This window comes from Lathamus discolor, chromosome 12 (assembly GCF_037157495.1).
Source record: "Lathamus discolor isolate bLatDis1 chromosome 12, bLatDis1.hap1, whole genome shotgun sequence".
Classification (NCBI taxonomy): domain Eukaryota; kingdom Metazoa; phylum Chordata; class Aves; order Psittaciformes; family Psittacidae; genus Lathamus; species Lathamus discolor.
Window position 1 is genome coordinate 5821235 of NC_088895.1, and position 25738 is coordinate 5846972.

Consider the following 25738-nt stretch of genomic DNA (forward strand, 5'->3'; position numbering starts at 1 on the left):
TTTTGTAAAGTTCTTTTTGTCAGAAGTGATTTTTTTTAAAGAAGACCTCAGTGTTCAAGTATCTCCCTTGACAATGTGAAGCTTGTCATTCCAAAATGGAAAGAGCCTTACTCTTGGCTATTCAGGAGGGTATTCAGAGTTTTTTCTGCCAGGGAAACAATGCCTTACTGGGATGAGTAGAGGCAGCCTGTTTGTTGCCAGGTATGTGTGTAATTAAGGTTCTGGTAGTTTGTGCTGATGCAACACTTGCTTATGAGCTGCCCTGTTTTGAAAAACAGTAGTTTTCCAACAAACACTTCTTTCTTTCTGTTTGTCAGGAGTACCTAAACAAGCATCAGAACTGGGTGTCGGGCTTGTCCCAGCACACAGGGCTGGCCATGGCTACAGAAAGTGTTTTGCACTTTGCAGGCTACAACAGACAGAACACCACTTTGGGCGTGAGTATTGGGCATGGTTCTTGTTCATTTGTGCACCTGTAGAGTTGTCATGCTCATTTTGTAACATTCAGTATGGCCACGTAATACGGATCTTCTAAATCACCTTTGTTGTAGCACTTGAACATTACTCAGATACCTTATTTCTTTCCATCTCAAATCAAGGTGTCTGATAATCATGTTCTATAAAATACTGAAAAGTGAGATGGTGAAAAGCAAGAAAATGAAACTGTCTCTGATGCTGTGTAAGAGTTCTATAGATTAATGAGTTGAAAGCAGTATCTTTGTGTAAGGCTGAAATAAGCGGCTTTCTAGAGTAGTAACAGGTGTTGGGTGACTCCCATTTGCTCTGAGTTTTACAAAGATTCACTCAAAACAGGCTTTTGCATATTGAACTTTTAATGCAGTTATATGCAGGTTTTTACAGTTAATTTTGCCTCACCTGTGGTTGTAATTTCTGATCTCCTGGAGAGGCATCCAGTAGCGTCTGTTGTATTATCAGCCAGTTTGTTTTCTAGCAGCAGCTCTGAAACTGCCCTTGTGCCCAGCTTTAGCAGGATTTCCTTTTGGTTCTCTGTTACAGTGTCCTTCTAGACACTGGTCTCTAAACATAAATAGGATAAAGAGCTTTCAGACGACTCAGGAAAGGCAGCCAGTATAGTTCCCTAAAGGGACAAGGTGAAAAAACTTGCTAGAATAAAGACTATGCTGGAAGAAACTGGAAAGGAAATAGGAGAAATAACTTTCTCATTTTCCTAATATGGTAGCAGTATTTGTTTTCATTAGGGCCTTCCTGCATGTCAGCCGAGTGACAAAAGCTCTTTCAGAAAGCTCTCAGATTACTAGCAGTTTGTTTTGCTTTATTCCCATGGACTGGATGTTGCTAATGAAAAGATGACAGTACTCAAATTTGATATCCAAGACATGTCATAAGAATAGTTCTTAACAGTTTATCCATTGCTGAGCCAAGCTGCCCATTAGCAGTACTGAAGCACAGTGTTGCAGGAGTGTTGAACTTCTAGTGGGCTTGCTTGTATTTTAGTACAAAATCCCTAATATAAAAAAATCATTTTACAATGTAAAAAAGCATTCTTTTTTTGGCTGGTTTTGAAGAAAAACCTCCAACATGAATTCCCGAGTGCTTCTGCACATGGAAATGTGGATCACTAGTGCACTTCTTAAAGACCAGAACAAAATACTCTCTCCTCTACGTTACTATCAGTTCAGCAAGCTGTTGTGTGGAAAGGGCAGAACCAAAATAGTACCTGCTCTCCTGTCTTCCTCCTTACCTGTTCATGAAAAGGGAGCAGCGGTACCAGGGATTCTACCCTGTTCATGCTTTGGTTTTGGTCTTTCAAATAGTATATCCAAATATGTATGTATTTCAAACTGTATCCATGGAATAAATACACATACTCCTTATTTAATTTTTATCAGTCCTGGTACTGTTGTAATTGACAGCCCTGATACTATTCTGATTAATAAGCATAAGGAAAACTAAACTTAAAACATACGAGATGATACAAAAAAATCCCCAACAAACCTGACAAATGGCTGGATATGAACAGTGTAAACACCTCTATGTGGTCTTGTCATAGGCAACCCAGCTAACTGAGAGACCAACTTGTGTGAAGAAGGACTACTCCAACTTCATGGCTTCTCTTAACTTGCGCAACCGCTATGCAGGAGAGGTAAGTGCAGGATTTCTTGTGAGTGTGGAGTGTCCACAAGCTCAGCAATGGTGGTATCCCTTCCAACATACACTGCTGTACGGTTCTGTTATTTTAAGCACTGACTCTAAATTCCTTCGAGATAAAGGGTATAATTTTCCTAGGTTATTAAACAGGTAGTTTTACTTTTGGTCTTTCAGAAAGTTCTTAGATTGCAGATAAAGCTAAAGATTTAGGAAAGTAGTAACAAAAGATGTCTTTCTTTGTGGAGTTCCTTAATCAACATGTGATCGGTACCAAACTAGATTCCTAAAAATACTGTTCTCTGTTGAAAACCCCATTATATTTTACAGGTTTCTGGAATGATTCAGTTCTCAAATGCTACAGGACGAACATCTGACCTGAATAAACTGATGATCAAAGAACTGAATGATGCTCTTGAATCAGGCCACGCTGAGTTTTACACCCAGGCCATGTTTAAGTTGACTGCTCTGCTAATAAGCAGCAAAGGTAATGAAAAGCAAATGGAGTTCTGCTTTCTGGCTGTGAAAGCCAAGAGTAATAAACTACAAAAACTATCCATATACAAACCCAGTATGCATCAACTTGAATCCAAACTGTGTTTTGGGTTTTTTCAATTAGGTTTATACTGGGGAAAGGCCTTCTTAAACTAGAAACTATTTATTAGGAATTGATTATACATACTGTGCACACCAGTTTCATGCTGATGTGAAAAGCAGTTATTTATTCTGTTGGAGAAATCTGTGTGGATGTTTGTTTTCAGACTGTGATCCCCAGCTCCTTCATCATCTGTGTTGGGGACCCCTGAGAATGTTCAATGAACATGGCATGGAAACAGCAATTGCTTGCTGGGAGTGGTTGCTTGCTGCCAAGAACGGAATAGAAGTGCCGGTAGGAAGCTGTTTAACTATTCTTTCTCTGCCCCTGCTAGGGGGGAAGACAGAGGATTTGAGAGATTCAGAGCTATTGTTAATCTGTGTCAAGTAAGGATGTTAAATGTGTTGTTAATCAATTTAGCCTGCCAGGAAATCTCTGTTCTTGTATAGTTGGAAGTCTGAGCACCCTTATGAAGTGGGCTGTGGGAAACGGATCCTTCTCAGCATCAGGAATTATACAGCAAAGGAAGTCTGTTAGGATCTCAGCTGTACAATTACTTTGCTGCTGAGATGCCTGTGCTGCTCATGTATCAGGTTCTAAACTATCACAATTTGTAGAATGGTGTTTTAAAGCAAATTAAAATCAATGTCCCTGTCTATCAGTCAGAGCCTCTGATACCTGGCATTGCACCCTTGCATAAAAAACACTCTTGCAAGTGTCCTAATCTTGTAAAAGCCTAGACCAGCTGTATTTTGTGAGGTGGGGGTGAATAATAGTAATAAAGCAACTCAGCATGCTGTAATGACAACCCACACACAGCTGAGAAAGCTGCCTCTGGTCATTGCTGGAGATAATCATCCATCTAAATTTACTCAGGTCAGTTTACATGTACATTTCAGTATTTAACTTGAGAATCAGTTTGATTTGTTTTTTCTTATGCTTCTGGGGAATTTCTTTGTAATTTGTTGAGGAGATAGGTAAGCACCTTTGATTGCTGAGTGCCCTTTCTATCAGAGGATACCGGTCCCTAGAGCAGGTTCAGCAGAAGTGAATCTAATTGTCTCTGTTTGGTGTTGGAGGCAGTAACCTTTAGTAGAGCAGGAGGATGAATAGCTCCAGCCAATCTAACAGTTCAGTCTTCTCAGCAAAATAGAGGGCTTGTCTGCTCTTGCTCTTAGTCTTTCTGTTACCAGCTGAACTTCTCGGGGAGTCTTTCTTCCCTTCATAATTCAGGGTGTGAATGAAACATTTCAGGTGGGATGTATAGACCCGTCTCTGCCTCTTCATTAATATTGCAGTGAATTTTAATTGATGTATTAGATTCTTGCATGTGCTCTGGAGTAAGATTGTGGTTTACATATGAGAAGATGCTTTTGAAACAAGAAATGTTTATCTTCCTTTTTGCAGTTCATGCGGGAAATGGCAGGAGCCTGGCAAATGACAGTGGAACAGAAAGTTGGCCTGTTTTCTGCTGAGCAGAAGGAAGCAGATCCATTAGCAGCGTCGGAAGAGAGCCAGCCGAGGCCTTGTCCGCCAGAGGTGACCCCACATTACATCTGGATAGAGGTGTGTATTTCGTCTGGAACATCGCATCTATGGCAGTGCTGCAGTGAGGCGGCAATTAGGCTACTCTGCACTACAAGTTCTCATGATTTGGGAAAGGACTGGAGTCATGCTGGTAGTCTGTCTGCCTCAAAGCCAGGAGACATGCACTTAGATGAGCACAGTAATTGAAGGGGAGAAAGCCATTTGAAACAGAAAAGATGGGGAGAGGTTGAGATTAAAAAAGGTCAAAGGAGGCATGGTATGTCTGTCTCTTTCAGTTTTTGGTGCAGAGATTTGAAATAGCCAAGTACTGCAGTTCTGATCAAATAGAGATCTTCTCCAGCCTTCTCCAGCGGTCACTGTCACTGAACATTGGAGGGGCAAAAGGCAGTTTGAATCGGCATGTGGCAGCAATTGGACCCCGATTTAAGTGAGTACTTTTCAATAACAGAACGGAGTTACAGCTGTACCTGTGGCTTGTATGATGTTGCATTGGTCACTGTTTTGGGAATGCCAAAACTTTCATTCTCTATTTTGCTTATTAGGTTGCTGACTCTGGGGTTGTCTTTGCTGCATGCTGATGTGGTTCCAAATGCGACTATTCGAAATGTTTTGAGAGAAAAGATTTATTCAACTGCCTTTGATTATTTCAGGTACTTCTTTCTTTGCAACTTTTCAGTGAAAGCAAGTGTGTGGTTTCCTGAACTTTCTGTGATACTTCAAAGCAGCACCCGTCATTTGCTTCTAGTGATTTAACTTCTTACTTACCTTTTTTTGCCCATTATAACAGAAACTTTTATTTTCCGTATGCTTTTGTGCAGTTCATAAACCATCTCAAAAAGGCTTAGATATAAGTTCCAGTTTTTTGTGTGGTTTATATATAAAGTAGTATCTTCAGAAATGTTTCTATTCTTTTTTTCCTTATTTTGGAGTTTATTGAATGCTCAAAACCGTACCTAGATTTATAAGACTTACAGAATTAATTATTCACAGAGTGTGTGGCTGAAAATCCACATCCACACTGAATGTGATAATGTCAACATTTGACATAGGCACCACAGAAAATAATACAGTTGATAGGAATGTCTGAATGTGAGGTCAGTCATAATACCAGATTTCAAATAAATCCAGGCTGCTGCAGACTGCTACCTTAATTTTCAGGAGCTTCTTAATGCATTCAACTTCACATTATTTGTATAATTTCTTCCAAGTTGTCCCTCGAAGTTCCCTACACAAGGGGAGAAGAGGCTTCGTGAGGATATCACCATATTGATCAAGTTTTGGACAGCGATGTTCTCGGACAAGAAGTATCTGACTGCCAGCCAACTTGTGCCACCTGGTGAGTTCCTTTAGGGGCTGTTTCAAAGGCTTGTTTCTTTGGTTGGCTCCTACATCAGGTCTGTGCTTTGTTGTTAGATAATCAAGACACCAGGAGCAACCTTGATATCAATGTTGGATCTCGGCAACAGGCTACACAAGGATGGATAAATACTTACCCTTTGTCCAGTGGCATGTCAACCATATCTAAAAAATCAGGTATCTTTTTGATTGCAGCCAGTTTCGTGGCAGATTTTATATGCAGATGTTGCTTAAAGTCAATATTTACCTTTAATGTTGGGCTCATGTTCTTCTGGCAGAGCATTTAATTACCAAACTCTGGAGAGGGGGCAGGAAAAGCCTCACTGGTAGGAAGGGGAAAGTTTTGAAGTTACCTGGGTGTTTCTAGTAGAATATTTAATTCTGTACTATAGAAGAAGTAAGGCTGGAGGTCAAGTTGTATTGAAAACCTGTAAGGAAATTGCTTCCTTTGTGCAAACATGCCCCTAGTGCTTTTTGGGGCAGCAGAATGACATTAGACTGGGCTGTGTTTTGGTACAGTTGTAAACTGTGTGCTCTTTCTTTCTAGTAGGCTGTCATGTTTCTGAAGTGAATGCAATACTGGTTAAATTGATATCCCTGTAGCCTGTTGTACTCCATGTATTCAGAGAACAGCTGTACAATGAGTAGCTGCATGCTGACTTTCTAAGTCACTGTGATCTAAATTTACAAGTGTCCTGTGGTTATTTGGTTCTTATGTGTAACTGTTGCCAGGGGTGGGCAGTCTGAAAGCACCATTTAGCACACTGAACAAAAGCCACTGAAAACTTTTATATCCTTTTCTCAAGGCATGTCTAAGAAGACCAACAGAGGTACACAGCTACACAAGTACTACATGAAGCGAAGAACATTACTGCTCTCATTGCTGGTAGGTCATCAGAAGAATGAAGAAACTACATGAATTTCTAAGACCCTCTTGTTGTTGTTGCAAGATACATAAACTAGAGTATGAAATTGGGAGTGCTTTTCTTCTTCCAGAAAACGTTATCTTTTCCGTCTGCTTCCCTCAGGCTACCGAGATTGAACGCTTAATCACATGGTACAATCCACTGTCTTCCCCTGAGCTAGAGCTGGATCAAACTGGAGAGAGCAGTGTAGCAAACTGGAGGTCTAAGTATATCAGTCTTAGTGAGAAGCAATGGAAGGATAATGTAAATTTGGCTTGGAGCATTTCTCCTCATCTTGCTGTACAGCTGCCTACCAGGTGAGATATTTCAAAAGAAAGAATTGATGTAATTCCTGCTGCTGTAGCAGCTGAGTACTTTAAGTACTGATGGCACTTGCTCGTGTGCATACTGCCAAAGTGGTTTGAAACCTTTGAAATGAGAACTAGATTACTTAACATACTCGTTTTGCTCAGGCTCTAGTGGAGTGCAGCTTCCTTTCCTACTACCCATTCTTTGCTACCACTTAGATGGTGTTTTGTTCGGAAGAAATCATGTTTGTTTTTTAATAGCCCATTAGCAGGCATAGAATTTAAACAGTGTTTGAAAGTCTCTTTGAATGAAGTGTTCTCTAGCTATGTACTGGCTTGCATTTTAGTAAGTATTATAGGAGAATTAGCATAGTTGGCTCCGGAAGGGAAAGGAAATTCTTTCCCCCTTACAAAAGTGATAGTTTTTGCCAAGTAGAGTTCTGCACACTGGTGTCTGTAGAATCAGACAGTATATTTCAGCCAAAAATCCAATAGTGGGCTAAAGCGCTAGTGGTTTATACAAACGCATTGGATAAGAGCCAGTTGTTCCTAAATCCTCTTTTTTCAGCATATTGGTCCTTCGGTGTGTGTTATTTCATAGTTGGACTATTTGTTTATTAAGCATATTCTTCTCTGCCTTTTGCTGTCCTCATCTTCACATAAATAGAAGAGGCCATCAAAATTTTCTGATAATGTTACTGTGTTCCTGGTTACTCTTAGATTTAAGAATACCGAAGCTATTGGAACAGAAGTAACCCGTCTGGTTCGGTTGGACCCGGGAGCTGTCAGTGATGTTCCTGAAGCAATAAAGGTACTCATAAATATTTATACTGTTTCAGGTCCCAGTATGCCCATTTCTTTCAGATATATTGGGAAATACAGTCTTTATTTAACACAGTGTATGTTCTAACTCTAGCTCTGTAGGAGAGAATGACAGGACAGCTGTGGAAATAGGGTGCTGAGGCAAGAGCCACAGCAATAAGAGTAGGTAACTAGTTAGCTAATGGTACATCTTGCTCCTGGGTATATTCTCACCATACACAAAATGTCTCAAAGCTCATCACTTGCAGTGCAGCCACCATTTTTGTTAGTTTTGCATAATATGGCAAAGACCACTGGACTTGAGTCATGGTGCGTGGTGCTGCTGAAATTATTTCAAGCTGAACCTGTGCTGTATGCCAAGAGGCCCCTTGAAATGGAGCAGACTCATCATGCTGATCTGCAGTGAAGCACTGTAGTTACGTGAAGGACAGTCTTGGCAGAGCTACATTCTGCACGTCACCTGTAAAATAGATGACAGAAAAACTTGACCTTTGCCTCATACAAAAGGGCTCATCCTTTCTTCTTCCTCCCTGTGCTAGAACTCCTGTATTGTGCTTTTAGTGACGTGACTTCACTAACTTCATGTGGTGATCTGGGAGAGGAGGGGTTTCCAACAATTTGTTTTCCATGGGAAAAAAATGCTTTAGATAAAATAGCTGTGGTTTTGTAAAATAAAGGATGCCATGTTTAACTTCCCCTGCTATAGGAAGCTAGATTATAGCATTACTGTCTGATGTGCGCTACCCGAACATTATTGGGTGCTATAAACTCCTAACGTATCTGACTTGCTTTTTCAGTACCTGGTTACCTGGCATACAATTGATGCTGATGCACCTGAACTCAGCCATGTTCTGTGCTGGGCACCAACAGATCCACCAACTGGCCTTTCCTATTTTTCAAGCATGTATCCACCTCATCCTCTAACAGCTCAGTATGGGGTTAAAGTCCTGCGATCTTTTCCTCCGGTAAGACTAGTTCCAAGAGCGCCTCAACATTCTGAATAAAGGTTATGGCCACAAGCTTTGTTTTAATACCACAGAGAGACATGTATGCTGAATGGGCACACCACATTTCAGAATGTGAATAGATTAGGATGAAAATTTAAACTTGATTGTCCCACGTGATACTGGCTTGTATACTTGCAACTCTTTTGTTGTAAATCACACTAAACTGAATTCTTCAGATTGCCATTCTCAATTGTTCCTTTTGAATCTTTTCTCAGTGGAAAGGTGTTTCTTCTGACGCAGCAGAAGGCTGGATTTTCAACACCTGCCAGACTTGTAGTAGGATTGTAAATATGTGATTATTAAAGATATTTTAGAAGGGAGTAACTGGACAGAAAAATACTTTGATTTGACAAGGAGACATATATATATAGTTTAAAATAAAGATGAAGTGGTATTTTGTTCATCATCTAACTGGAGGGAGCTTTTCTCTGTGCATGTGACCTGTCTTCCATTCCAACTAATAATAACAATAAAACCCCTGCCATCTTTTCTTTTTCAGGATGCCATTTTATTCTACATTCCACAGATTGTGCAGGCACTTCGGTATGACAAGGTGAGGATATGAAACAGCTGCATGTGAACAAAACAGATTTTTAAGGCAGCTTTTAGACTTGGAACTGCAGGTCAGACAAAATTTCAGCTTAAACTGTATCTAATACATAGAAGAAAAATTACTGTCTCGAAGCTGGCTTGCTTTGGATACATCTGTTATATGAACAGGTAAACTTAAAACCAGAGGCTATGTATCTAAGGAAAGAGATTTTGTTATGGCAAAGCCTAGATGAGGAGTTTGATTAAAGCTTTTGAAGGTCTGTGTGAGAGAAGCAGTAATAACATTAAATTACTATCCTCAATCATTTTGCTGTGGAGCTAACCAGAGAAGACATCTATGGGTGTCTTTTGCTCCATCACTTACGTGATTTTCAGAACTTAGTTTCACCTTGCAGAAGCCAGAAGTAAAGCTTGTCAGCCAAACGCAGAGTTCATTAATGTAAGATCATTGTTATCTGCCCACAAGGTATGTGAACTCTGGTCAGTGCATTACTTTGAGGTGAAGACATCCCCAGCCAGTAGCGTAGGTGACTGTTTATAGCTATTCTGTGAGAACTTTGCATAGATAAATATCCTCTGCAATGCAGAACATGAACATCAGGCATCTTGTCTGTTAATATCAGTCAAATATAGAAATATCTACAGACTACAGAAGTAGTTGAAAGTAGAGAAAAGGGAATGCAACTTTGGGAAATACACTGTCATTCTTCAAAAGCCTTTTTAGCAACATGAATGAGAGAGCAGAGTTTTTCTTTCCATCCATTAAATATTTTCAGTGTTTGAAGAATAGCTATTAGAAGCAGTAATATTGAGTCTGCTAGAGCTGCAATGATCTTTGATCCTTACTGGACTGGATATGGTTGCAGATGGGCTATGTCAGAGAATACATCTTGTGGGCAGCTGCCAAATCCCAGCTACTGGCTCACCAATTCATCTGGAACATGAAAACTAATATCTACCTGGATGAAGAGGGACATCAAAAAGATCGTGAGTGCTTTAAAATACAATCTAGCTTGATTCCTTTGTCTCAGTTCAGACTAAATCTCCTTCCTGCTTCTTTCTTGGCAGGAGGAATCTTTGTAGCTAGGAACATTTTTCGTTTGTAGAGGCAGGGCCCATTCTGTAGAAGTGTTCGAGCTGACAGAGTCCATCAAAAGATGTGCCAATGTTTGCATCAGGATTTTTTTGTTTTTTAATATTATCCAAAGGTGGTTATATCCATACAATTTAGCTTTCTGAAATAAGCTGCTGACAGAGGTGCTTCCTTTTCCACATGCAGCTGACATTGGGGAACTTCTGGAGCAGCTAGTAGAGGAGATAACTGGCTCATTGTCTGGCCCAGCCAAGGAGTTCTACCAACGGGAATTTGATTTCTTTAATAAAATCACCAACGTTTCAGCCATTATCAAGTAAGTATTGTACTTCAGAAATTGTCCTCTTTTTGGGTCTCACTGTTCTGGTAATTGCCAGTGTCCTGATTAAGAGGCTGTATTGTTTTTAAGGGTACTGGGATGAATTTTTTTCTTTAATGCAACTTAAGAGTTGTAGGATGCAAAGGCTCATTTTAGTTTGACTTCTGGGGATAACTCATATCTGTTGTGATCTCAGTGCTCATGCTTTGAGTTAGCAGTCCATCTGGAACAGCTATAACTTTAGAAGCAGATGATTCTAAATTTGAACACATCGTGGTTGCTAATAGTGGAATGAGGATCAAAAAACCTCAAGAATAGGTAAATGGTTTTACCTTCTGTTAAGACTCTGTGAAATTCTTTTCCTGTTCCCAGAGAGATTTCACTGTGCAGCGTAATACAAAGTTGTTCTTTTTGCCATATGTAAGTTCTTTTCCTTCATTCCTAAACTGTGGTTAGGGAGGAAGATTTGATGCCATAAAAATGGAATTGTTGATCTCTTAAAATGCAAAGTCCTGCCCATTGTTGACTGTAAAGACTGCAGTAGGATATGAAATTTAACTATTTATTATAAAGCTTGCCAGTGGATGGCAGCAGCTCAGCACACAAGCTCTAAGACTGTAAATGTGGTTTCATTGCATATTTTTAAAACATTCTCTGGTGTATACAAGTATCTGAAAGTCATATAAAATGCATTTCGTGGAACATACCTCGTTTAAAATGAAGCTTTGCAAGCCACCAGTATAAGGGCATCAGGCTAAAGGACACTTACATCACTTAAATCAAATATTAGACCTTCTCTATGTGCATGGTAAGATGTTTTCACCCTGTTAGGATGGATTTAAATGGTGGGCTTAGGATCTGAATATCTTTCTATTTAGAATAAAATCAATCCACTGTTTGTTAGTATCAAGTTATAATTAAGTAACTGATAATAATTGTTTTGCAAGCACTGCATTTTGCACCCCAGCCTTAAAATGAATCTGGTTTTGTTCATCTCTAATGTAAAGGCAACACAAAGATGCTGTTTGCTTTGTAGATGGTACAAATGAATAAATTTATCATCTGCAATGATTTCATTATCTTAACCATTTTGTTGCTGCTTCAGCAATGTGCTGCACAGCTTAGAACTAGAGCATAAGTAATGCCTTTCAGTTGCATGCTGCTACACCAGGTGAGCATGCTATTGTGTGACTGACTTCAATAGACAGTTAACACACGTGCCTGTGCAATTGGATTATTGTATGTACTTATTGTTCACCATTTTACTAATGCAGTTGACACCTGCGGTGAACAAGTTAGGCATGTAATTGCACAGACATTTTTCTGGCTTGTCTTTTCCAGTTATCAATGTTCTTGTTCTAGAATTGGTTTAATAAAGAGACTTATATTGGTATAACTATAGCGGTGCATACACAGGTATAATTATGCAAAAATTTCTGTATGAGGAGCAGCCTTCATATATTTCGGTCTCATTTTACACTGTTTTGGTTCGTCAACAACCTGTATGTCAAATGAATGTTAAAGCTATGAAGCAAAGACTATAACCATCATTAAGATAGAAAGTGTTCTGGTTAGGTGTTGAGCCTGTAAGGTCTCTACAAGTGGTGCAGTAAGAGATCTTTGTCATTACAGGAAGAAACATTTTTAGTGACATTTGTGTAAATTTGAAACAAACTTGAGGCTCGTACATAGAGTAATATGTAGTATGCCGATAAATAATCTATCATTCATCTTTCCAGACCATTCCCTAAAGGAGATGAAAGAAAAAAAGCGTGTTTGAGTGCTCTCTCTGAGGTGAAAGTGCAGCCTGGTAAGCAGTGATTTAATCATATGATACAGTGGGCTTTTTGCATTCAACATGAGTACTGCATTTTCTGCAAGTAAATCTGGAAGTACCTGCAGGTGGCAGCTCTCAGGTTTGGTGCTGGGGCTGTTCTGTTACACTTGGATTGTTTCTCTCTTGAAACAGTTCAAGTATTTTTACCCAGTAATTTCTAGATGGTGCATCAAAACTTGCCCAAGAGCAAGTTAGATAATGCACATCGTGGATTAAAGTAGAAGTGTATGTCTGAAGTGAAAAGATAAATAAGCTCTTTTTCTTTGGGCCACCTTTTTTTTTTTTTTTTTTAAAGAGATGGGGCACTTTTGAGGAGTTATGTTACCTCAGGAATGAAAAGTGTCCAGTTCCTTTCATTCTTCTTTTACTCCCATTAGGCATTCCCTTGAACGTCATTGTCTGAAAGTCCTTTCAAATCTTGAACATAGGTTTCCCAGTCTGAATCTCCTCTTTAAAATGGGGTTTGATGAAAGGTTTTCCTGATCTCTAACAGGTCTTAATTTTCCTACCATGTGTTGGTTGCTAAGAGCCCTCCCCAGTGCAGTGGGACACGCTGCCACATCTCATTATTGACTACTGTATGAGAAGTCCTATCTGTACATTTCTGCAGGATTAGTTCAAAATTGTGTTTTGTTAGTTTCTGGCAACCAGTCACTAATGAAAAGGAGATACTGCATCCTTCCTGGCTCACACACCATCATCTCCAGTTTATCTCTAACACTTTATTTAATCCAGAACTATGTACTGAAGTTACAGACGCTAACATCAGTTACTCTCCAAGTTGCATTGTTGCACTAGCCAGTGGGTTTGTTCTCAACTGTGTGCTCCATTTTGCAGGCTGTTACTTGCCCAGCAATCCTGAAGCTATTGTTCTGGACATTGATTACAAATCAGGAACTCCTATGCAGAGGTACCATGCTCTTGTTATATTTTCCCATTAAGTTAATTCATGATATGTTGGCATTTTTTTCTATAAATCCTTGTTTGGCTAACTTGCACTCATTATCATCTTTGGTCTTTTCACAATTTAGTGCAGCAAAGGCACCCTACCTGGCCAAATTTAAAGTGAAACGATGTGGAGTTAGTGAGCTCGAAAAAGAAGGTTAGTAACTGCATCTTAAATCATCAACACTACTAATTAAGAGTCAGCAATTCCTTTAAAATTGCTTTTAGTGACCTGTAAAGCAGCAGGAAAATTATTTCCATGTTGAATTTTATCTGCTGTAATTCAGCTCAGAAATAAAACTGGATCAAAGGAAGAGAGAAGTAATTCATTAAATCCATTTTTGTTTCAATTTTTTGAAGTCCCAGGAAGCAGACCGCATAGTACTTGTTAGAAAGTTGAACAGTTAATTCAGACTAACACAGCAATTGATTGTCTTTCCCTCTCTTTTAGACTGTAGCAAATTCCAGGATTTGGCAGTTTTTTCTCATAATAAATTCTGTTGGATGTTCTAGCTGACTAGCTTAATGCAATTCGGGCATTACCAGGAAAATCACGAACACTATCTTGATATGTTCCAGTTCAAGTAGATACAGGGAACTATCTTACGGTGTTCCTTATGAGGCAGAAATATCTGTAGTGCACCTGCAGCGAAATGTGGGTTTGAATGCAGAGGACTTGTCTTGGTAGAAGGTTACTAATTGAAGTCCAAGTCTGGGTTTTGCTTTGTACTCTTCTTGCAGGTCTGCGTTGCCGTTCTGATTCCATAGATGAAAGTGCAGAAGAAGGGGTGGACAGTAAGAAAATCTGTTGGCAGGCAGCTATCTTTAAAGTGGGCGATGACTGCAGACAGGTACAAAGCTTTTGGGCTTTGCAGCTATAAAAGATAGATTTGTAGGTGTTAATATCTAAGAAGAAAATGATTTAAGTATAGAAATACTTTTCTTTGGAATTTTGAGAGTCTCCACTAGTTACGAACTGAGGGAAAGAGCTGTGTTGTACCACTAGAGAAATTCTGTGTGGAAACAAAGGCCATTCTTTTAAGACAGTTTACTATGACGTAAAATTCTTTTTCAGAGCTTATTTTCTAATTGCGCTATTGGTAACAAAGCAGTAGTTTCCAAGGTGATATCTTGTACACTGAAATTTGATTGGTTTTGATTAAGAGGGAATGCTAGCTGTTTCCCCTGGAGTTATTAGTAGCCCTCTTATCAAAGAGTGATGGAATAGTTTGTTCCTCTTAGGTCAGCAGTTAAATCCTCGGTGTGGCTTGCTACCCACTTAAGCAGCATTTATCTTTACCCATTTTGATTTCCCTGAGAGCCACTGTGCATGCACAAGCACACATCTGCAGGCCTGCTGGGCTAACTTTAATGTTCACTTCAGAGCATTTTTTGTAATCTTAACTTACGATCCATAACCCCTGTAATGCTTGTGCAATTTTTTTTCTTGTATAACAGGACATGCTAGCTTTACAAATCATCGATCTCTTCAAGAACATATTTCAGCTGGTGGGCCTGGATCTTTTTGTGTTTCCATACAGAGTGGTGGCCACAGCTCCTGGGGTAAGTACAATTAATTAGAAAATAGTTCCTAATTAAGAAAGACCTTTTCTTTCAGCACACGTAAAAATTCCCTACTGCAAGGAAAGACTGCCAAATATTTGGAGCACCAGCAACAAAAAGAGTTTTTTCCTCTCCTGCTTCCCACTTTCTAAAACTTATGGCTCTGAAGTTTTGCTGCTTGTGGTTATTCATGTTTGTTGTTTGATTTTTTGGGGCTACATTGTGCAGGTAGTGGAAAGTCACATAGTTTGCATGGAAATCCTAAAAAGAATGGATACACTTTTTTTTATCAGTAAACTAGAAATTCAGTGATGTGTAGGCTTCCCACATTTCCCAGAGGACCTGTATGACTGCCAAGAGCCATGAGCAAAATGTATTTTGGGAGCTTGCTTTACAGACCTGTTTCTCCTCCTCCCCTTCAGTGTGGTGTTATTGAATGCATTCCTGACTGCACATCCCGTGACCAGCTGGGCAGGCAGACAGACTTTGGGATGTATGATTACTTTACAAGACAGTATGGAGATGAGTCTACCCTTGCATTCCAGAAGGTAAAATATCAGTTGGCAAGAACAGCAAAATCTCAACTGAGAAGCATTCTAGCTATAAGAAATAATGACAAATAATTGGATAACAGCTATCATGATGCTGTATTTGTTTTCTGATGCTGATAATCCATTTTTAGCTATGAGCGAGTAAGCTAAAGAAATTATTACAGCTGTAGATGTATGAAGATTATCATTGAACATTGCTTCAAACTAATTATGAATGAAAAAAAAACATTGTTCAGCTGTATCTGCTGCTGGGATGAGACTTATTAAATTCTCTGTGTTCTTCTGATTTTGCTTTATCTTCTTGTTTGCATAGGCTCGTTATAATTTCATCCGCAGTATGGCTGCATACAGTCTTCTCCTGTTTCTGCTCCAGATTAAAGACAGGCATAATGGCAACATCATGCTAGACAAAAAGGGACACATCATTCATATTGGTCAGTGATGCCCACATTCAGATTTCAGTAGTTGCATGTGAAGTATTGCTCAGAGAAGACAATAAGTCATTTCCCTTCCCAATCTATATTCTGATTTCAGGGGTTATAGATATACATGGGTTTTTTTTCATGCCTGTTCAGTATTGTCTGTATATTTGTGTTGGCTTCTTCTGTCTAAATATAGCTTTGCAAAGTTTTACCAGCTTCAGAAAAGTATATACACGCATATGTATGGATTGTCCACGTATATGTTCTTATGCATGCATATGTATGTATATGTATGTAAAGATACATAAATGTATCTTTGGGTTCCTTTCATCACTGTATGAGTATGAATTAAATTTGGCAAGTACATTTATGTAATGATGTGAGGCTGTAACCTCTGCTTTAGCTTTGATTTTCTGGAACTGCACAGATGTTTCAGCAGGGAGTTTATTTGATGTCATTCTTGTGTCTAGTCTGATGTTATGGTGATGTTTCTTTTGTTGGTGTTTTTACACTTCACCACAGTTCTAGTTGGAGCTGAAATGTTGGTAGAAAGAAGTAGATATTAATATGTGAAATCCACATCTCCTTTCTTCTGTCGGCTTTGACAGTGGATAACTAATCAACAGAGTTTATAAGGCAGATTATCTTTTGTGCGCAGATTTTGGATTCATGTTTGAAAGCTCACCTGGTGGAAATCTGGGCTGGGAGCCTGATATTAAGCTGACTGATGAGATGGTGATGATAATGGGAGGAAAAATGGAGGCAACTCCATTCAAATGGTTTATGGAGATGTGTGTCAGAGGCTACCTGGCAGTCAGGTAAGGTGTTCTTAACTTCTCAAAAGTGGAAATTCTTCCATGTCTAAAACCAGATGAGAATATAAATAATAATACACATTGGCGTGTAGGGGGTCTGAGCCTGTCAAGCTGTCCTGGTACATCTTGCAAACTTTGAAACAACTTAATAATCCTGCAATTTTACAGCCTAAATTTGTGGGGTTTTTCATGTTGTTAAGAAGAAAAATAACTATTCCGGCTGAAACCAGGACATCTGTTCTTGTGTTATATTTAAAAATTGCATACATTCTATTCAATGTATAAATGTGATATTACACGCATTTCCGTACATCATTTAGTATGCTGTTAAAACTTTGCAATAAGAAACTACAGGAGAATGAAGATCTTTCTTGTTTTCCCAAATAGGACAATCACATTTATCACCATTTCAGCTAGAGTTAATTATGCAGGAGGTGTGAAAAAGTGCTACAATCGACTGTTGTAAAATATGCGGGGGTTTTGGTAGCGTCACTCTTCAGCTGTGATTGCCAGCCACTCGCAGTAAAGATTTGCAGCTTTACCTTGCTCTCTACCAAGCCAACAAGGTTTGCTTTAATATGCAGGAGCACTAATAAATCTATATGAAGAGGATGTTGTACGTGGGTGGGAGGAGGAGAGTACAAGAGTCTGGATAAAAGCTCATTCTATCACAACTATAAAGTATTATTGATGTTATCTTACAGAATCAAAGTTTCTTCAGCTAGTAGCCCCAGAAGGGGCTGTCTTGAAGTCAAGATCAGTTTGGTTCCTTGAGGGGGAGCAATCCGGAGAAAGTTTTGTATTGAAAAAATAAAAGTCATCCAAGTAGCAGAGTAATAGCTTGGTAGGTAGTAAGTGTTCTGAGTGAGAGGAGAGGAAGGAGAAGGGAAGCTGGGCTGATGTAGCAAAGAATTACATAGAGTAATTAGGAATTACAAGATAAGCTGTTACTGTGGTATTGCTGGTTTCAGCCTTTTGTACTGTTTTGATGCACTGATTCACCTGTCTGATGCTGAGGAAATGTTGTTTAACCAAGCACTGTATTGTGTAATCCTCCTTGAGACTGTTTATCTTGCAGCATTCTGAGTATCTGGTAGTCCAACATTAGGGAGGGAAATTTAATTAAACTGGCACATTACAAGCAGTGGTATAACTCTACCAGCAAATAAAAGAGGATTGTATGTGTTGATTTAATTACCGAAAAAGGTGTGATCCAGCTCGTTGAACCCCTCAGCTTGCCTGCTTTACCTACTAAAACTGCAGGAGTTTGAGTGCTGCAGCCTTTTTGTCCTCTTTTTCTCTAGGCCTTACATGGATGCTGTTGTCTCACTGGTTACCTTGATGTTGGATACAGGGCTGCCCTGTTTTCGGGGGCAGACAATCAAGCTGTTGAAGTAAGTCAGCATATGTATGAACTGGAAAATAGTCATATGTTCTTCACAGAATGTATACTGCCACAACTTGTGCAGTGAGTATAGGTGTCGTGCTACTCAAATCTCAAATGTCTTAATGTTGTAAAAGATGTTTAACTTTTGATTATGGAATATCTCAGTAGGAATTCCAGAGGCCTTTTTTGTAGAATTAAGTTCAAGCTGTTCATTTACTGTCCAAGTACGTGTTTATCTTTAAGTCTGTAGGGCTAGCAAAATAAAGACCGTAAAGGAAAGATCTGCTTTAATTGACAGGTAATGTGTTGCAGAGTCTGATGTCCTCTGAAATGGTGCTGGACTCTGAAGAACAGCATCTTAAAATTTGTTCTACAGATAATGCAGTAATGAATGGAAATATGTTGTCACATCCAACAACTTAGACAAATTCTAATGTGACACTTTAAACCATTCAGGCTTATGCCTCCAGGATTAGCTCCAGACTGAGCAGAATTAGTTGAGTATTTCCTGTATGTAACTTTCTACAGCTTCCTAAAGATAAGTGCAGATTTATAAAGTATGATGAGCAGGAGCTGGAGGACACTATTAGTTGCAAAGATGTAAAACCAGCGGCTGCTTAGAAAGAGGGATCTGCTGTTCCTGGAGTTACCACTAGAGTGATGATCACAGCCTCTGTCTCCACTCTAAGACTAAAGGCAGCAAGTGCTTATTAAAACATTATGTAATTTGAGCAAGGTACTCTCACAAGAAAGTAGGTACTTGCAGCAAGTGAAATCAACTCCTGGCTGAGCATGTGCAAAAACGGATTTGTATCACGCTCAAAGGAAACCTCACTAATTTTTACTCTTGCTTTTTGTGGTTTTCTGCATACAGACATAGGTTCAGCCCCAACATGACTGAACGGGAGGCTGCAACCTTCATCATCAAGATCATCCAGAACTGTTTCCTCAGCAACAGGTTTGGCATCTGTGCATGTATTCTCCCTATGGCTAAAGGAAGGTCATCAAGCTTTGAGCAGAGCTAATAAGTAGAGTTTTATCAGTCAGATACCAAACATTTTTGAGTTGTCAGTATTTCGATTATGCAGGATAGCAGCTTTGCTGCTGAACATGGTTCATCTCCTCTGTTTTACACTGGTGAGGAAGGATTAAGCCCAGGCAGATCAAATAGCAAGGCTGGCTAGTCTACAGAATGTAAGATTTTCTGTCAGGGTGACTCTCTGGACCCAAAGTTAAGCATGTTGGTTCCTATGGCCAACTGTACTGTTAGGTTAGATGTCTAGTTGTGATACCTCCTTTTATATAGAGTAGGGTCACCTCTATGAATAAAGGGATAAATAGTAAAGAATAGTATTGAATGGCAACAGGAGTAGCATGTTTTCTGGTCCAGATTAATAGAGTTTGATCCCAAAGCTTGTTCCTTTTTATTTTGTAAAGAGAAGGTTTCTTAAAAAACATGGTCTCTTGGTTTGAGTAAGAATGAAGCTGAAACAAAACCACAGTGACTTTCCAAGATCTTTCTCAACATTGCTTGTAGGCATTAAGTTGCCTGAACATCCTCCTGAAATTCTGAGCTGTTATTCTGTGCAAAACTCTTCTCTAGAAATGAGTTCCAATCTTTCTACTATTTTTTTCTTCATGACTTGATACTACATTAACATATTAAACATTTTGTAGACGATATGTTACTTACGTAATATTGGCTAGGGAAAATACCTCAGGTAGGGAACACTGGCAGTGTGGGTTCTGAATGTCTTTGTAGCTGTCCATGTTTATTTGTCATCTACTACTAAGTATACTATCAGGTGTTTAGCAGTTTAAAAACCAACTTAATCACCAGCTAGCCGATCAACTGTAGGGTTTTTTCCCTTTAAGTAAACAAATAGTTTGGTATCTTGTGCAAAGCTTTTCAAAGGAAATTACATGTAAAATGTAATTTTATTACATTTAATACTTTAAATACAATAAATTTAAAACTTAAATATGTTGAGTGCATGTTTTATTATTATTATCCCAGATAATACAGACTTTGTGGGATATATTGAAGAGTCTGATACAAACTTTTTATCTAGTTCCATTTGAGTCAGCTTGAGACCAGAAAGGCTCAAGTCCTGAGATACAGTCCTGCTATAGAACTGAACTGGATTTTCTAGTGCCTGCTGGTGCATCTGCTCAGAATCTTAGATCAATATTAGAGGTTACAAAGGCAGCACAGGGCAGTGTGAATGCCCAGAGCCACCTTAGTTCTGATAAGCTGGAGCTTCTCTACCTGTAGCATGGTTATTGTGACCTGAATAAGCTCTTCCCATGGATAATTGAGTTATCTGTAACAAGGCTTAGATTTGTTTGTTCAGTCACTCATCAGAGATGCTGCTATTAATGCTGTTATTTCCCCTGCACTTTTCATTATTGGCATTCCCCTTAATTAAGATTCCTTTTATTTCCACATAATCCTGTCTCCATGCAGCCCTGATGATCTTGCTTCATTTAATATGCATTTCTTCTGCTAAAACAAACCACCAATGCAATGTGAGGTGCCTCTGGCTTATCCAAACACAGGATACAAGCTGCTGTTGCCACACAGAGAATACTTTTTTTACCTAGTTTAAACTAGAGCAGGATGTTTTGTGCTGTTCATAATAGTAACTGGGCCTTCACAATGCCTTCAAAGCACAGAGGGCTAGTTTTGATTAGCAGCTAATTTCCTTCACCCATGCTTTGTTTCTGTGGGATTTTGATGTTTGTTTCTGTGACAATGGGTGCAGCGTTTTTCTAAGCTTTCACTTACCTCTGGCTTTGCTTTTCCCCTCTAGGAGCAGGACGTATGACATGATCCAGTACTACCAGAACGACATCCCGTACTGAGAGACACTAGAGCTTCACTGCCGAACTGAAACGTGCAACCCTGTGCCCTCACTCCAAACCTGTAATAAATAGGAGATGCTCAGTCACACTTCGCTATCTTCCATCTGTCGTGTATGTGTGTGTACAAGTGGGTACATGTTTCCTGGACATTGCAACAATCACTCTGGTTCATTCCTTTCTCTTTACCAGGTTCTATATATTTCTGGTTTTCCTTGGGGTTTGGGAGTTGGGCTGCAATCACGGTAAAACTTGTACTACGATAATGAATGTGTGAAAGAGGTAAAGCTTGTGGAGGCCGATAAGTTTTCATGCAATGCGAGGATTTTATAATACCTTTAAATAGTGAAAAATACCCTTTCCTGCACAATCCCACAAAATGCCATGGATGGGAAGGGTATGGATTTCTCTTTGGAAGCAGAAATGTTAAATTTTCCTAATTTTACTGTAGAAAAGCCCGATAATCATCCAAGTGGTGATAGCTGTGTAGCTGTGTTCATACTTTGCACTGTACATGGTCCCTGCTACGTGGTCAGTATTTCATATGTACATGAAGAATGTATTTTTTCCTTTTGTGTGTTTTAAAAAAAAGAGACTCTACTGAAGATATATTTAATCTATCAAATGTAATAAAAGGCCTTTAGACTTTGTGTCTGTTGCACATCCTTTGCCATGCACTGAGTTTTAGCTTACATCATCCTGCACGGTTGTGTACTGGTCGTTATATGGTGACCTTTCTTCCTAACAGAGAAATGGGGATTCTTCTTCAGCTGCTTCTTACAGACTGGTTTGGGTTGGAAGGTTGCATCCAACCTGGCCTTGAGCACTGCCAGGGATGGGGCAGCCACAGCTTCTCTGGGCACCCTGTGCCAGCGCCTCGGCACCCTCATGGATTAAATATTAGAAAGAAATTACTCCCTAAATCTACCCTTTCTAGCTTAAAGCTATTCCCCTTGTCCTATCATTACACTTGTAACAAGCCTCTCTTCACCTTTCTTATAGACCCCCTTTAGCTATTGGCAGGCTGCAATCCTGTCTACCATTCCTGTCCATCCTAAAGGGCGTTTTTCATCCATGACATAACTGTTTTGTGCGAGATTCCATACTGAGGAGCCCTCGGAACCGCAGGCACCCTCAGCTGTAGGGGACATCTTCCCTCCGTATCCAGCCCCTGAGCGCCCCGCCTGCAGGGGGCGCTGAACCGAGGCGGGCGCGCGGCCTGGGCGGGCTCAGCGCTGAGGGGCAGCCTGCAGCTGAGGCGAGCCCAGCCCTGAGGGGTCGAAGCGTCGGGAGGGAGACCCGGCCCCGGGGCGGGCCCCTGCAGCCGTGAGGTGGGTTCAGCCCCGAGGGGATGGGGAGGGTTGTGAGGAGGGGGTTGTTGTCCTCCACACGAGGGCACCCTCCTGCGGCAGGCCGCCGTGGCCCTGAGGGGAAGGGCCCTGGGGTTACCCGGGAGCGGGGCTGTGGTAGCAGGCTGACCCTTGCAGGGAACAGGGCGAGGGCATGAGTGGGCACCTGCTGTGCAGGGTCGATGAGGCTGCACCCACATCTTCCTCTCGGTAGTCTGTTTGAGTATCTGTAAGCCAACACCTAAATCAGGGGGAGTTTCTGCTGTAATGAGGGAACTCGCAGCATGTCCCCTTGGCTCAGGGCAGCCGAGGCTGCTTAGAGGGCAGCCAGCCCAAAGCCAGGCCATCTGAAGGGGTCCCTTCTGGAGAAGGCATCAAAGGCAGTGTGAGGGCGATGTGCTGCTGCGCTCACAGCTCTGCGAGGAGGAGAGGGGCTGTGAAGGCAGCACACTTTGCCTCTGCCTGCGAGGTGGGTCTTTGTGTGTGGTGAAGGCCTGGCCCTTTCTCAGTACGGAAGCGCTGCAGTCAGCCTGTTGAGTTAAATGGCTCGGGCTTCTGCAGTAGGTGTTAAAGTGGGCCTTGTGCAGCTGTCTGTTGCCTGTGCGGTGGGTGGCTCACAGCAAGGTGGGCTCTGAGCCCTTATCTTTGTTAGCAAAGTGAGGAGGTGCTGCTGGCTTTCTAAAACGATTGGAGGTTCACCGGGGACAAGTTGTGTGCAAGGACTGCTTTAATTATTGATTTAGTTCAGCTGTATTAGACAAGCAGCTGAGGCATGGAGTAAGTTTTGTACTCTCTGCCTGCAGTTAGTTGTACCTATTTGGGATCTGTTGGAAAAGGAGCTGATTGACACTACAAATGTGCTGTGCTTCCTCACGCCTTTCCAGTAACAGGGAGCAGGTGGAGTGATGAGAAGTTTTCTTCTTTTCTCTTGGGAGGTGGTGAGGAGTTCTAATGTTTTGCTAATTCAAGTTAATGCTTGTGTGTATGTATTTTCCTTTTCTGCATCTCAAAATAAATGTACTGTGTAAAATGAAAGCCCAGATGAGTGTCTCAAGCAGCATTATGATGAGAAGATCAATTAAGAGCTAGCATAAATGGAGATGGCATCAGAGGCTGTTCTTCTGAATGGGTATGGGATAAATGAACATGATTAGATGTAAACTTCTCAATAAATGCCTGTAGTAGTATTGTTAGAAATATCTGAGATTAGAAGTGACTGTGAGCTGGCAAATAATTGTATTAGGAATAATAAACAGCTCTGCTAATGCTGGACTTCAGGTCACTCCCAGTTGCAAATCTCAACCCACATAGCAGTTGTGTGTTCTAACATAAGATGCATAGAACCTGCTAGACTGCAATTAAAGTCAGAGTTTGGTACTGAGAAGTGAATGAGTTTGAGTATTCTTCACAGTGCTTGCTTATTTTCTGTACTTGAGTTAGGCTGGCTAGAGAGCTGACATGGTCTTATTATCTTCTGTTAAGTTTGTTCAGAGAAATGAAAGCAGCTGGAGCCAGTTGCATGTAGACATCAATTGGAGATACCACAAGAACAAGGTCATTTGCAGTATCTTCTTAAAAAACTATCAGATCATTGTATTTGATGTATCTCAATTGTATAATTTCTTCTTCTGTAAAGCTTGTAGAAATGTCGTGAACGTGTTAAAACTCCATGTTAGTAGGAATGACAAGCTCTTGTGACTTCTTTTCTCATTGTGGTTTCTGGTGATGGTGTGTGCCAAAGCTCACCTGCTGCAATCTGCAGATTTCGTTTTCACAGGTTGATATGCCTGCTTCCCCTCCTCTCAGGCTTCCTGCCCACAGCACAGAGGTGGGAGAAAACTTCCCTATGCTTGAGCATCTGTTGAGATACAGAGACGATTAGGCAGTTTGCATTTAATCATGCAAGGCATCCTAAAGATGATTCATCCTAAATGGGATCTGTTCTGTAGTTTCTTCCAGAGATACTGAGGAGGCAAGAATACTAAGACACTCCAGAATACTGCAGCCACTTCAGAGGGATTGAATCAATGCAGTTGGAGACTGCATAGACTTACTTCACCTTCATCCTCCCATCAGGGAAGGATATGTCCTTTATGCCAGGAGGCTGACAGAACTTTCAGAAATTGCTCAGGTAATTAATAACATAGAGAATTAAGACCTCCATGAAGGTATTTTGAAGGTTTTCGTTCCTGAACCTTGTGCTGGAATATGTCCTGATGCCTCCACAGCCCTGGGAGAAAAGAGGCATCAAAAGAAGGAGGGGAGGGGGGAATGCTCTTTCTTAGATAAAATTCTTTTTATAAAAGATGCTCCTATGGTTTCTTCAGTCTCAGAAATTCCAGGTCATGGTGAGAGACAGACTTTCCTGGCTATGCCCACTGTGGTTCTTGCTGTGTTGGCCATGCATATAAAGAGCCCTTAAGAAAGGAGCAAAATTTATAGTGATTCATTTGCATCTGATGGACCCAGGGTTCAGTGCTACTGGTAACTTGATCAGCACTATTCAAATGCTAATCTCATTATGTGTGTTGAAGACTGAAGTGCAGCAATCCACCTCCATTAGCACAATGTGCCTGTGTGATGTTCTGGCTGGTACAAGGGGTCCTGGTACCCCCTGCAGACATCCAGCACATGCTGCATAGCATCAGGGTTGGTACCAACAGGGAGTGGGAATTTGGTAAAGAAGCCATTGAGCTGAGCAAACATGGGAAGAGTAGCTAGAGCCCTCTTTCGAAAATGCTGGAGAGGGCAAAAGGGATTGTAGCCAAGAGAACAGTTTAGATTAGACTTTTTTTTTTTCAATATAGGTATGTCCATCCTTTCCCTTTGCTTCCACAGCGAACACTGTAAGAAAAAGAGCAGTAAAAGGAATTTGTCCTGAACATAGGTACAGCTTAAGAACATGATTAATAATTGTTTGACTTCATGAAAAGTACTGCACCTGTGCTGCTTGGTGTTGAGACATCATGGCATTTTTGCTTGTCCGATGTAGGAAGGACTAGAATCTGCTGGGCAACACGTGTCTCAGTACTTACTAGACAGGCTGCTTCACTGGCAAAAGCAGATGTGCTATGATAACTTGCAGTCCTGCCATCAGCTGGTTTATTAAATAGCACAACCTCCCCAATACAACTGTTCTTCTGATGGGCCATTGCAACTGCAGCAGCCCTGTTACTAAAGCTTTGCAGTTCTAGGCAATGCCTTTGTGTTTATTTCTGGTACGGTATCAGTTGCCTAATGGCAGTGGTAGTGTTGCTTTGAGTTTTATTACTCTTAATATGTCCCTCTCCAGGGTCAGCATGGCATAGTTAGAGCCTCACTGCTTACTGTAGCAGCAAGAAACTGCACACATGCTTGTGTTCAGGTTTAGGAATG

At 40.5% G+C, this 25738-nt stretch overlaps 1 protein-coding gene and 1 long non-coding RNA gene across 3 annotated transcripts in view; both read left to right on the forward strand.

Annotated features, from left to right (window-relative positions):
- Positions 1–21664, forward strand: part of PI4KA (phosphatidylinositol 4-kinase alpha) — a 56607-nt gene extending 34943 nt beyond the window's left edge. For both annotated transcript variants that reach the window (XM_065693112.1, XM_065693113.1), the window contains exons 29-55: positions 318–437; positions 2033–2125; positions 2458–2614; positions 2889–3016; positions 4130–4288; positions 4546–4697; positions 4813–4920; positions 5479–5606; positions 5684–5803; positions 6433–6512; positions 6655–6848; positions 7560–7650; positions 8459–8626; positions 9168–9221; positions 10087–10207; positions 10500–10629; positions 12372–12442; positions 13307–13379; positions 13501–13571; positions 14156–14265; positions 14873–14977; positions 15400–15525; positions 15842–15962; positions 16609–16768; positions 18070–18159; positions 19027–19110; positions 20966–21664. In XM_065693112.1, coding sequence (XP_065549184.1) covers positions 318–437; positions 2033–2125; positions 2458–2614; positions 2889–3016; positions 4130–4288; positions 4546–4697; positions 4813–4920; positions 5479–5606; positions 5684–5803; positions 6433–6512; positions 6655–6848; positions 7560–7650; positions 8459–8626; positions 9168–9221; positions 10087–10207; positions 10500–10629; positions 12372–12442; positions 13307–13379; positions 13501–13571; positions 14156–14265; positions 14873–14977; positions 15400–15525; positions 15842–15962; positions 16609–16768; positions 18070–18159; positions 19027–19110; positions 20966–21017 — 3066 coding nt within the window. In that variant the 3' untranslated portion in view covers positions 21018–21664. The remainder of the gene's footprint in view (positions 1–317; positions 438–2032; positions 2126–2457; positions 2615–2888; positions 3017–4129; positions 4289–4545; positions 4698–4812; positions 4921–5478; positions 5607–5683; positions 5804–6432; positions 6513–6654; positions 6849–7559; positions 7651–8458; positions 8627–9167; positions 9222–10086; positions 10208–10499; positions 10630–12371; positions 12443–13306; positions 13380–13500; positions 13572–14155; positions 14266–14872; positions 14978–15399; positions 15526–15841; positions 15963–16608; positions 16769–18069; positions 18160–19026; positions 19111–20965) is intronic.
- A 2669-nt stretch (positions 21665–24333) lies between these two features.
- LOC136021037 (uncharacterized) overlaps positions 24334–25738 on the forward strand; it is a 143900-nt gene continuing 142495 nt past the window's right edge. The window contains exon 1 of the long non-coding RNA XR_010615648.1: positions 24334–24494. This is a non-coding gene — a long non-coding RNA (uncharacterized LOC136021037). The remainder of the gene's footprint in view (positions 24495–25738) is intronic.